At 53.3% G+C, this 13,245-nt stretch overlaps 1 protein-coding gene across 1 annotated transcript in view; it reads left to right on the top strand.

The window, feature by feature from the left end:
• LOC147663833 (coagulation factor XI-like) overlaps positions 1–13,245 on the top strand; it is a 72,407-nt gene that overhangs the window by 1,222 nt on the left and 57,940 nt on the right. Inside the window, exon 2 of the mRNA XM_086950170.1 lies at positions 9,297–9,435. Within this exon, the coding sequence (XP_086806296.1) occupies positions 9,297–9,435 (139 nt within the window). The remainder of the gene's footprint in view (positions 1–9,296; positions 9,436–13,245) is intronic.

The following is a 13,245-nucleotide window of genomic DNA, read 5'->3' as shown; positions in this document are numbered from 1 at the left end:
GGCCCAGTCCCCCTGCTCCTCTCACCTCGTCACCCATCAGCTACTCCTCAGACACACTTCGACAACTCGCTATGCATGCCCATGACCCCTGCCTCCATTCAATCGCTCCCGAGGAGCATCAAAACAAATGCAACCACTGCCCATACAGACTCACCCCCCACTCATCCCCCAAAGTTAGGACAATCAAAATGGCTCTGCTCAACTGCAGATCCCTCCCCAAACACAGCACCGAGATAAACCTTCTAATACTGAACAACGATATCGAAGTGCTGTTCCTCACCGAAACATGGATCAACTCAGCATCCGAACCAGACATAGTCCAAGCCGTACCCCCGGGCTACATAATTAAACACCTAGATAGACCTCAAGGGTCAGGAGGCGGCATAGCAATTATCACCAAAGCCCACCTCTCCTGCCAACTCAAGGACAGCCCAATCCTCGACTGCGAAAACACTCACTTCTCCCTACATCTCTCCCCGGAGAAAACTCTGTTGGGTCTTCTAATATACCGACCCCCGGGCCCACTTGGACAGTTCCCTAACTCACTGGTGGAGACAGCCACTTCTCTAGCCTGTCTATCCTCCAACTTTACAGTGCTAGGAGATCTTAACATTCACTTTGATGACCCAGGGAACAAAATAGCTGGAGACCTCAAAGAAGACCTAGCCGCACTCAGCCTCTCCTTGAAAAATTCTCAGCCCACCCATAACAAGGGCCATCTCTTGGACCCTATCTTTTCTAACATCCCGGAACTCACCACATCTTCACCCCTACCCATCCCCTGGACAGATCACCACCTTATCCTCCTCAAACTTCCAATCTCCACCAAAATCACTCACAGCCTTCCACCCCAAGCACCTTCTCGCCCGTGGCACAAACTAGACACGGATGCTTGGACAAGCCAGCTGATAGCCTCCACCCCCACCTTGAACCCGGACCCCTAGCAGACACCCAAATCCGAGCTTGGATAGAATCATCCCTTGACAAGGTCCTCCCTGTCAAACACCTCCCCAGTAAGAGGGGATCATTCAAGTCACCCTGGTTTACTCCGGAACTGCGTGAACTACGGAAAAAATGCAAAAGACTTGAACGTCTCTGGAGGAAAGATTGGACCTCAAACAGCAAAGAAACCTATAAATCGTCCATGAAGCAATACAAAACCCTCATTAAAAATACTCAAGCAACTTATTATGAAGGGAAAATCCTACCTGCCTCCAACTCCTCTAAGGAGACCTACCGCATAGTAAAATCTCTTATGAAAGTTCCCGAACCGCAGCCGGCCGCTGATCCCACCGGCGCCAGATGCACCCAACTCGCTGAGTTCTTCTCATTCAAAATCCTCAAAATCCTAAAGACCTTCCCCAAGCCCAACCCCCCAACCGACCTCCCAACTGGGCCCATCGACCAAGACGCCCCCCTCCTGAATGCCTTCCTCCCCATCTCCATTGAGAGGTTGGTGGTCACTCTCAACCATGTGAAGAGTGGATCCCCAGACGACCCAGCTCCCATGAGTAAACTGAAACTAGTAGCCCCTACAATATCCCCCCTTCTCACCAGGCTGATAAATGCCTCTCTCTCCCGTGGGATAGTCCCGTCAACTGGAAAAGTGCGACAGTACGGGCACTCATCAAGAAACCCCACCTAGACCCCTTGGACCCCTAAAACTTCAGACCCATCTCCCTCCTCCCAGGCATCAGCAAAGTGGCATAAAAAATCGTAAACGAACAGCTCTCAATATTTCTAGAGACCAACAACCTCCTTCGCCGCTCCCAGACAGGGTTCAGACCAAGACAGGGGACTGACACCGCCCTCCTGGCCGTAACAGAGGAGACAAGATCCATCTTGGACGCAGGGGGATCAGTGGCAGTGATCCTCCTGGACCTGAGTGCCGCCTTCGACACGGTGGACCACACAATCCTCCTCCACCTCCTCCAAAAAACTGGCATCACTGGGACTGCCTTGGCCTGGTTAAAATCATTCTTGGAACATAGGACCTTCCAAGTGGCCAACAGCTACGGTCACTCCAAAGCTCTCCCCCTGAACTGTGGGGTTCCCCAGGGATCCTCCTTGAGCCCCACTCTTTTTAACGTTTACATGGCCCCCTTAGACGACATTGCCTCACCATTCGGCATAAAGGTGGTCATGTACACCGACGACACCCAACTAGTCGTCTCCATTAACCAGGCCGAGCAATCATGCGAGCAGCCCGGAAGATCCTCCCTCTTATCCCCCCCAGTCTAGGAAAATTCTGATCCAGGGCCTTATTATATCGAGACTGGACTACGGAAACGCCCTGTACCTAGGCGCCCCAGTAGCTGTCATTAAAAAACTTCAGCACGCTCAGAATGCCGCAGCAAGACTACTCACGGGGACGAAATCAAGGTGCTCGGCTAAACCTTCCCTCAAGGCACTTCACTGGCTCCCCATCCAGGAGCGCATCGCCTTTAAAGCCTTATGCATCTCTCATAAAATCTTACAAGGCAAAGGCCCACCTACATTACAACCACTCATCAAACCCCACAAATCTAGCAGACAGCTCAGGTCGGACTCCCTATTTCTGGCCAGCGTCCCCAGAATAAGAAGAGCACGCACGGGTGGGCGCCGCTTTGCATACAACGCTCCTAAGCTCTGGAACAGCCTCCCCCTTAGCATCCGCAAAGAAAACAATCTGCTTTCATTCCGCAGACTACTGAAAACCTGGCTGTTCCCCCAATAATCCTTCCCCAGGAGTACTGTCAGGCTGTTACTATAGCACTGGGACGCCCGAGGGTAGCTACGCGCTCTATAAATCCTTAATCAATCAATCAATCAAGGAGAATTGTTGTTTGTAGAATCATTCTTTCCTCCACAGAAATTATCCCTCAAGGCATTCTCCTCTTTCTATGTGTGCTGGAGCCCACACCCTGCGTCCTGCATCCCGTGTCCTGTGTCCTGCATCTGGCATCCCACATCCTGCATCCCACATCCCGCATTCTGCATCCTGCAACCTGCATCCGGCATCCGGCATCCCACATCCTGCATTCTGCATCCTACATACTACATCCCGCATCCCAAATCTCACATCCTGCATCCTGCATCCCACATCCTGCATCCTACATCCCGCATCCTGCATCCTACATCCCGCATCCTGCATCCTACATACTACATCTCGCATCCCAAATCCCACATCCTGCATCCTGCATCCCACTTCCTGCATCCCACTTCCCGCATCCTGCATCCCGCATATGGCATCCTGCATTCTGCATCCGGCATCCCACATCCTGCATTCCACATCCTGCATCCTACATCCAGTATCCTGCATTCCATATCCTGCATCCTGCATTCCGTATCCTGCATCCCACATCCTGCATCCCACATCCTGCATCCAACATCCCGCATCCTGCATCCCACATCCTGCATCCTACATCCAGTATCCTGCATCCTGCATTCCATATCCTGCATCCTACATTCCGTATCCTGCATCCCGCATCCCGTATCCTGCATCCCGCATCCATATCCTGCATCCCGCATCCCGCAGCCTGCATCATGCATTCCGCATCCTGCATCCCGCATCCTGCATCCTGCATTCCGCATCCCGTATCCCGTACCCTGCATCCTGCATCCTGCATCCTGCATCCCTCATCCTGCATCCCTCATCCTGCAACCTGCATCAGGCATCCTGCATTTGGCATCCCACATCCTCCATACTACATCCCAAATCCCACATCCTGCATCTTGCATCCAGCATCCCACATCCCGCATTACGCATTCTGCATCCCGCATCCCACATCCTGCATCCTATATCCCACATCCCACATCCTGCTTCCTGCATCGTGCATGCTGCATCCAGCATATCACATCCCGCATCCCACATCCTGCATCCTGAATCCTGCATCCCACTTCCTGCATCTGGCATCCCACATCCTGCATCCTGCATCCCACTTCCCGCATCCTGCATCCCGCGTCCTGCATCCGGCATACTCCTGCATCCTACATCCAGTATCCTGTATCCTGCATTCCGTATCCTGCATCCTGCATTCCGTATCCTGCATACTTTACCCTGCATCCTGCATCCCACATCCTGCATCCTACATCCAGTATCTTGGATCCTGCATTCCATATCCTGCATCCTGCATTCCGTATCCTGCATCCCACATCCCGTATCCTACATCCTGCATCCGGCATCCCGCATCATGCATACCGCATCCCACATCCTGCATCCTGCATCCCACATCCTGCATCCTGTATCCCGCATCCCACATCCTGCATCCTACATCCAGTATCCTGGATCCTGCATTTCGTATCCTACATCCTGCATTCCGTATCCTGCATCCCGTATCCTGCATTCTGCATCCCGCATCCCATATCCTGCATCCTGCATTCCGCATCCTGCATCCTACATCTTGCATCCCGCATCGTGCATCCTGCATTCTACATCCTGCATCCTGCATCCCCCTTCCTGCATCTTGCATCCTGTATCCTGCATCCTGCATCCCGCATCCCGCATCCCGTATCCTGCATCCCACATCCCACATCCTACGGCACACACAGAAAGAGGAAATATTGAGGAGAGTAAAATATTTTTCTTCACGTTATGCCATCCTCTGGGAGGCTTAGTGATTTTCCACAATCCCGGGTTTACAAAGCTCTCCGCCCTCGGAATGCAATGCTCCGCCCTTGGAATGCCCATGCTCCGTTCTTGGAACACATTGCTCCACCCTCGGAATGCCCATGCACTGCTCTCGGAATGCCCATGAACCGCCCTAAGAAAGCCCATGGTCCGCCCTCAGAACACCCATGCTCCGCCCTCAAAACGCACATGCTCCACCCTCGGGATCCCCATGCTCTGCCCTCAGAACGCCCATGCTCCGCCCTCAGAACGCCCATGCTCCGCCCTCAGAATGCCCATGCCTCGCCCTCAGAACGCTCATGCTCCATCCTCGGGATCCCAATGCTCTGCCCTCAGAATGCCCATGCTCCGCCCTCAGAACGCCCATGCTCCGCCCTCAGAATGTCCATGCTCTGCCCTCAGAACGCCCATGCTCCGCCCTCAGAACGGCCATGCTCCACCCTCGGAACGCTCATGCTCCATCCTCGGAACGCCCAAGCTCCGCCCTCAGAACACCCATGCTCCGCCCTCAGAACGCCCATGCTCCACCCTCAAAACGCTCATGCTCCGCCCTTAGAATGTTCGTGCTCCATCCTCGGATTGCCCATTCTCTGCCCTCAGAACGCCCATGCGTTGCCCTCAGAACGCTCATGCTCCGCCCTCAAAATGCTCATGCTCCATCCTCGGAACGCCCATGCTCCGCCCTCAGAATGCCCATTCTCTGCCCTCAGAACACCCATGCTCCGCCCCCAGAACGCCCATGCTCCGCCCTCAGAACGCCCATGCTCTGCCCTCAGAATGCTCATGCTCCACCCTCAGAACGCTCATGCTCTGCCCTTAGAACGCCTGTTAGAAATGGGATTTCTGGTTGGCTGAGGCTTGCGCCAAAGCCAGGCAGAAACCACCACTCTAGTCAGGGCAAGGAAGACAACCCCTGCTCAACCTCTTGGTAGCTTGGCACGAGCAGTCAGGCTTATCCCGGAGGCAATGTGTAAAGCGTTTGCGCACGCACCCAGCAACAACACCCAAGGCCCACCACAAAAGGAACTCCACACAAGGCTATATATAAAAATAGCCTTTGTATTATACCATACACATTAGATAATAAACACACAATTTACACTGTGCCACTTGCACGGGCGGAATTTACAGGGGATTATATACATGGGACAGGGCCACATGGGCCACCGTCAGAATTAGCACTTAGTAGAAATAGCACTTTGTAGGAATAGCACTTAGAACATAGAATAATTGTAGTACCAAAGAACAAGTGTAGAACACAACCAGTAACTGCTGGTAACAGGTAGGTACACTCTACGCAATCCTAACCACCTTAGACATATATCACCTAGGGAACCATGAACTCACTAGCATAACTATACTAGGTAAAACAACCTCCTAGGCATGACAACACATTTAGAGGTATAGGCATAAAGGCATTGCATATCATGCATAGATCACATTAGGCAAGTAATCGCATTTGCGCCAAAAATCACATAACTGACCCCAGGCCAACTTGGCTTCTCAGGGGCTCACAGGCCCAATGTCCAAAATATCTGGGCTGGCTGCGCAGGCAGCCAAAGAAAAATGCGCAACAGGCCTAAACGATGCAGCTGCCCACTAAGTGCTGGGCAGCTGGGGAACTGAGCCTGGCACCAGCGTGCCTCTTGACTCTCCTCTGGGCTCTAATAAACATCAGTGTTGATAAACAACGTGGGAACCTCGTAGGAGCGAAACCATGCCCCCTTGGAGACTCGTGGGCTCGAAACAAGAATGCCCCCTTGGAGCCTTGTGGGCTCGAAACAATTGGGGCTTTGTGGGAGCCCTCAGGCTCTATAATCAACAATGCCCACCGTTGGAGCGGCCCGCTGCCAAGTATGGCCGCTCGAGGCACCAACAGAGCCAAACGTCCGAGCTGCTCGGGTAGAGACACCGGCGGGGTGCGCAACCTCGCGCCTTCTCCCCCAGCCGGCTTTCAGTCACCGGCCTCCTCTGGCGGGGACTCCTCTCTGTCCTGGCGCCGCTCCTAGGCGGGGGCTGCCCAGGGGGGCTCAGCAGTCTCGCTGGTGCCATGGGCGGGGCTCTCCTTCACCTCTCCTCTGCTGCACCGGAGCGCGGGGTGGGCTCCTGTCCTTTCTGGCAGTGTGAGGGGCCGCCAGTTCCGACTTCCTGGAGTATGCTTCCTCTGTTGCCGGGCACTCCCGGCGCGAGCACCAATCACAGCGCGGCTCCCCTCTGAAATCAGCGGGGAGCCAACACGGTGCTCCGGGGACTCCCTGGGCCGGTCGGCGGTGATTCGAGGGGTAGGCTCTCTCTTTAAAGACTATTGAAAAGCAGCCCATGCTCCGTCATCAAAACGCTCATGCTCTGCCCTCAGAACGCCCATGCTCCGTCATCAGAATGCTCATGCTCTGCCCTCAGAACGCTCATGCTCTGCCCTCAGAACGCCCATGCTCCGTCATCAGAACGCTCATGCTCTGCCCTCAGAACGCTCATGCTCTGCCCTCAGAACGCTCATGCTCTGCCCTTAGAACGCTCATGCTCCGCCCTCAGAATGCTCATGCTCTGCCCTCAGAACGCTCATGCTCCGCCCTCAGAACGCTCCTGCTCCGCCCTCAGAACGCTCATGCTCCGCCTTCAGAACGTTCATGCTCCATCCTCGGAACGCCCATTCTCCGCCCTTGGAACACCTCCCAGAACAAAAAGCAACACAATGCAGTACAAGCACTGCATTGCGTTACATTTCTTACACAAGGTGGCGCAAATCGATCCCTCTGTGGTTTCGTAAATATCTACTGGTACTTTGCTTCGTGGCTGCACCACTATAGTGACACAACCACGACGCAAGCTCTTAGTAAATCTGGTGTTGTTCCTAGTTTCAAAGGAGGAGGGGCTGCAATCTACCCGGTAAGGCGTGAACCATAGGCAGAAATACAGGTATGAAGATTAAGGCATTTAGGCAAGCCTGGAGAGCTGACTACCCTCAGGGAGAGTGAGGCTACCCTCAGGGAGAGTGAGGCTGCAATCAGGGTAAGGGAGGCTACCCTCAGGGAGAGGGAGGCTACCCTCAGGGAGAGGGAGACTACCTCAGGGAGAGGGAGGCTACCCTCAGGGAGAGTGAGGCTACACTCAGGGAGAGGGAGGCTACCCTCAGGGAGAGTTAGGGTACCCTAGGGGAGAGGGAGGCTACCCTGAGGGAGAGTGAGGCTACCCTCAGGAAGAGGGAGGCTACCCTTAGGGAGAGGGAGGCTACCCTCAGGGAGAGGGAGGTTACCCTCAGGGAGAGGGAGGCTACCCTGAGGGAGAGTGAGGCTACCCTCAGGGAGAGGGAGGTTACCCTCAGGGAGAGGGAGGCTACCCTGAGGGAGAGTGAGGCTACCCTCAGGCAGAATGAGGCTACACTCAGGGAGGGGGAGGCTACCCTCAGGGAGAGTGAGGCTACCCTCAGGGAGAGGGAGGCTACCCTCAGGGAGAGGGAGGCTACCCTCAGGGAGAGGGAGGCTACCCTCAGGGAGTCAGGGAGAGGGAGGCTACCCTCAGGGAGAGGGAGGTTACCCTCAGGGAGAGGGAGGCTACCCTGAGGGAGAGTGAGGCTACCCTCAGGCAGAATGAGGCTACACTCAGGGAGGGGGAGGCTACCCTCAGGGAGAGTGAGGCTACCCTCAGGGAGAGGGAGGCTACCCTCAGGGAGAGTGAGGCTACACTCAGGAAAAAGGAGGCTACCCTCAGGGAGAGGGAGGCTACCCTCGGGGAGAGCGCGGCTACCCTCAGGGAGAGGGAGGCTACCCTCAGGGAGAGGGAGGCTACCCTGAGGGAAAGTGAGGCTACCCTCAGGGAGAGTGAGGCTACACTTAGGGAGAGGGAGGCTACCCTCAGGGAGAGGGAGGCTACCCTCAGGGAGAGGGAGGTTACCCTCAGGGAGACAGAGGCTGGCCTGAGGGAGAGGGAGGCTACCCTCAGGGAGAGTGAGGCTACACTCAGGAAGAGGGAGGCTACCCTCAGGGAGAGGGAGGCTACCCTCAGGGAGAGGGAGGCTACCCTCAGGAAGAGGGAGGCTACCCTGAGAGAGTGAGAGGCTACCCTCAGGGAGAGTGAGGCTACCCTCAGGGAGAGGGAGGTTACCCTCAGGGAGAGGGAGGCTACCCTGAGGGAGAGTGAGGCTACCCACAGGGAGAATGAGGCTACACTCAGGGAGGAGGAGGCTACCCTCAGGGAGAGTGAGGCTACCCTCAGGGAGAGTGAGGCTACACTTAGGGAGAGGGAGGCTACCCTCAGGGAGAGTGAGGCTACCCTTAGGGAGAGTGAGGCGACCCTCAGGGAGAGGGAGGCTACCCTCAGGGAGAGGGAGGCTACCCTCAGGGAGAGTGAGGCTACCCTGAGGGAGAGTGAGACTACCCTCAAGGAGAGTCAGGCTACCCTCAGGGAGAGTGAGGCTACCCCGAGGGAGAGGGAGGCTACCCTCAGGGAGAGGGAGGCTACACTCAGGGAGAGGGAGGCTACCCTCAGGGAGAGGGAGGCTACCCTGAGGGAGAGTGAGGCTACCCTCAGGGAGACTGAGGCACGCATAGGATGGAGCATGAGGACAGATACACTTAAGAGACTATTTTTTGATAGCTCCTAATCTGAGGATGTAAAAGCGCGTAAAGAGCTGCTGTCGTAAGAGATCCCGCACTCTGTGATAACTCTTTCTCCTCTCATACAATTTCAGAGTGTTACCCGGATCTCTTCCGTGGCATGGAGTTCCCAGGCCATAACGTCCTGATAGTTCAGAGGCAAACCCCCGAAGAGTGCCAGGAGGCTTGCACCTACTACGAAGACTGCGAATTCTGCACCCATGATGGCTTAAGGTGGGTGGAACCACAGCAGAAGGGGCGGGGCTCTGGTCAAAACAAGGGTAGCAGAGATGGGGGTCCCTTGCTGAAGGCGCCGCAGGAGAGGATAGCGTCCAGTGGAGGCGCGGGCAGTAACTTGGGGTCCACAGCAGGGGGCGACTCAGACTCAGTAAATAGTGGTGCATTAGATCAGGTTAAACAGCAGTGGTGGGTGCGAACCCTCTCAGTGGAGCGCCTCATTGTTTTATTTTCAGAGGATGGAGCCCTCTTGGTGGAAGCTTAGACACTATAGTGGGTGTTATTTCAGTGGCTGGTGCCCTCTTAGTGGAAGCTTAGACACAATATCGGGTGTCGTCGTTTCAGTCGCTGGTGCTCTCTTTGTGGGAGCTTAGACACTATATAGGTTGTCGTTGTTTCAGTGGCCGATGCCCTTTGATGGAAGCTTAGACACTATAGCGAGTGACTCGCTGTTTCAGTGGCCTGTGCCCTCTTGGTGAAAGCCTAAACACTATAGCGGGTGCCTCGTTGTTTCAGTGGCTGGTGCCTTTTCGGTGGAAGCTTAGACACTGTAGCAGGTGTTGTTGTTTCAGTGACCGGTGCCTTTTTGGTGGAAGCTTAGACACTATAGCGGATGTCATTGTTTCAGTGGCTGGTGCCCTCTTAGTGGGAGCTTAGATACTATAGCGGGTGTCATTGTTTCAGTGGCAGGGGCCTTAATGGTTGAAGCTTTGACACTATAGTGGGTGTTGTTTCAGTCGCCGGTGCCTTTTTGATGGAAGCTTAGACACTAGAGCGGGTGTCGTTTCAGTCGCCGGTGCCTTTTTGGTGGAAGCTTAGATACTATAGCGGGTGTTGTTGTTTCAGTGGCTGGTGCACTCTTGGTGGAACTTTAGACACTATAGCGAATGTTGTTGTTTCAGTTGCCAATGCCTGTTTGGTTGAAGCTTAGACACTATAGTGAGTGTCGTTGTTTTAGTGGCCGGTGCTTTTTTGGCTGACGCTTAGACATTTTAGCGGGTGTCGTTTCAGTGGTCGGTGCCTTTTTGGTTGAAGCTTAGACACTATAGCGGTGTGTCGTTGTTTCAGTGGCCGGTGCCTTTTTGATTGTAGCTTACACACTATAGCGGGTGTTGTTGTTTCAGTGGCCGGTGCCTTTTTGATTGAAGCTTAAACACTATAGCGGGTGTTGTTGTTTCAGTGGCCGGTGCCTTTTTGATTGAAGCTTAAACACTATAGCGGGTGTTGTTGTTTCAGTGGCCGGTGCCTTTTTGGTCTAAGCTTAGACACTATAGTGGGTGTTGTTTTTTCAGTAGCCGGTGCCTTTTTGGTTGAAGCTTAGACACTAAAGCGGGTGACTCACTGTTTCAGTGGCCGGTGCCCTCTTGGTGGAACCTTAGACACTATTGCGGGTGTTGTTGTTTCAGTGGCTGGTGCCCTCTTGGTGGAAGCTTAGACACTATAACGGTGTTGTTGTTTCAGTGGCCGGTGCCCTTTATGGTGAAAGCTTAGACACTATAGCCAGTGTTGTTGTTTAAGTGGCTGATGCACTCTTGGTGGAAGCTTAGATACTATTGCGGGTGTTGTTGTTTCAGTGGCCGGTGCCCTCTTGGTGGAAGCTTAGACACTATAGTTGGTGTCGTTGTTTCAGTTTATGTTTATGTTTACAGATTTGTAAAGCGCATGGCTGCCCGTGAGCGTCCCAGCGCTAGTGATAAAGCAGAGGAGAATTGAGGGAAGAGTGAATTAGGGAAACAGCCATGTCTTAAGGAGTTTACGGAATGAAAGGAGATTGGGCTGGGCCTGGATATCTAGAGGCAGTGTGTTCCACAGTTTGGAAGCATTGTATGAAAAAAGTCGGCCTCCAGGTCGGGCCTTCCTGATCCTAGGTATAGACGTCAAGTGTAGGTGTGTGGAACGGAGAGTTCTGTTAGTTTTGTGTGGAACGATGAGGTCCTTTAGGATCGGAGGTGCCTTTCTATGCAGGATTTTATGGGTGGTACAAAGGGCTTTAAAATACACCCTTTCTTGGATAGGCAGCCAATGTAGTGCCTTAAGGGCTGGTTTGGCTGAGCAACGACTGTGTGTACCCATGAGAAGACGGGCGGCAGTGTTTTGCACAACCTGGAGTTTTGCCAGTACCTTATTGGGAGCCCCTAGATACAGGGTATTGCCATAATCCAAACAAGACAGCACAAGGCCTTGAATCAGAAGTTTTTGAGATTGGGCAGGAAGTAAAGGGAGAATTTTTCTGGTCGTCCGTAGAAGGCCATAGCAGGTGCTGGCAGTTTTCCTGGCTTGGGTGGAGAAGTTAAGACCATCGTCCAGCCAAATCCCCAAGCTCTTAATTTCACATTTAGGGATTGGGGGTGAGCCCATACAGGGAGGCCACAGGGACTCCGGGCGAAAGTATGACTGGTTGCCCAGGACCATGAGCTCCATCTTTTCGCTGTTGAGCTTAAGATGGGACCTATCCATCCATTTGGTTATGTCTCCAAGACAGGTATAGAGATTGGTGGAAGGGGGGTCATGCTGACTAAGGGATACCACCAGCTGGGTGTCATCTGGGTAGGTTAATAGCTTAATCCCAAATGGAGTGACGATCTTCTCAAGGGGGGGACATGTACACATTAAAAAGCGTTGGGCTCAGGGATGAGCCCTGAAGAACCCCACAGTGTATAGGTGTCATTTTGGAGGTGAAATTTCCGTCCGCCACCTGGAAGAAGCGGTCACTCAGGAAGGATTCCAGCCAGGACAGAGTAGACCCTGAGAGGCCCAGGCCCTTAAGCCTGTGGACCAGTATGGAGTGGTTACCGGTGTCGAAGGCCGCACTAAGGTCCAGGAGGATCTCTGCCACTGATCTTTCTGGCCTGTTCGACCACCGCCACCATCGCGGCCTCCGTACTCTGGCCTGGCCTAAAGCCCGTCTGTGAGGGTTTAAGAAGGCAATTGACTTCAAGGTAGTCGGATAGTTGCTGGTTGATATATTTTTCTGCGACTTTACTGATGCCTGGCAGTAGGGAGATCGGTCGAAAATTATTTAACTCCAAGGGATCCAAGTCTGGTTTCTTAATCAGGGCTTTAATGATTGCCTTTTTCCAGCTTGGCGGAACGATACCATGAGAGAGCGAGGTATTAATCAGATTCGCCATGTGGGGCAGGAGGGTTGGGGTGACTGATTTTAGAATGTTAAGAGGTGCAGGGTCTAATGGAGATCCACTTTTGATTGATTGTAATACTGGGGATAGCGTATCTAATGTTGTGGGAGCAAACCGAATCAGCTGGGGCTCCGGGGCCTGGGATACCAATCCGGGCGAGTAATGAGGAGAAATGTTGTCAGGTATATACCGGGGGAGTGAGCGGAGAATTTTTTTAATCTTACGAGTCAAAAAATTCGGCTAATTCGTTACACCGTCTGACCGATGGTTCTACAGGGGAAGGAGGCTCAGGGGTTTATAGAAGTTTTTTGCAATTTGAAAAGTCTCCCTCGATGAGTTGGCGGATGGCCTAATTTTTTCTTCAAAGAAAGTAGACTGTGCAGTTTTAAGGGCCTTTTTATAGTTAAGGATTATATGCTTGTATTCTAGCTTCCTGATGGGGTGGAAGTTCTTCCTCCACTCCCTTTCAGTTTGTTTACAGAGCTTTTTTAGGAGGCGTACTTCCTTGGTGAACCAGGGTGAGGTGATTTTGCCTCGAAGTTTGCAAGTGGATTTTTTCGGCAAAGTTATGTCCAATGTCTCTCCAATCCACTTTGAGAACTCAGAATCAGCCATTGCAGGATCTGAGACTAATAGTGGGGGGGAGAGCTCCAAGTTGTACTTCCATTTT

This window comes from Lissotriton vulgaris, unplaced genomic scaffold (genome assembly GCF_964263255.1).
Source record: "Lissotriton vulgaris unplaced genomic scaffold, aLisVul1.2 SCAFFOLD_1872, whole genome shotgun sequence".
NCBI lineage: Eukaryota > Metazoa > Chordata > Amphibia > Caudata > Salamandridae > Lissotriton > Lissotriton vulgaris.
The sequence above is the reverse complement of the archived record's forward strand: the minus strand, read 5'-3'. Positions and strand labels throughout refer to the sequence as shown.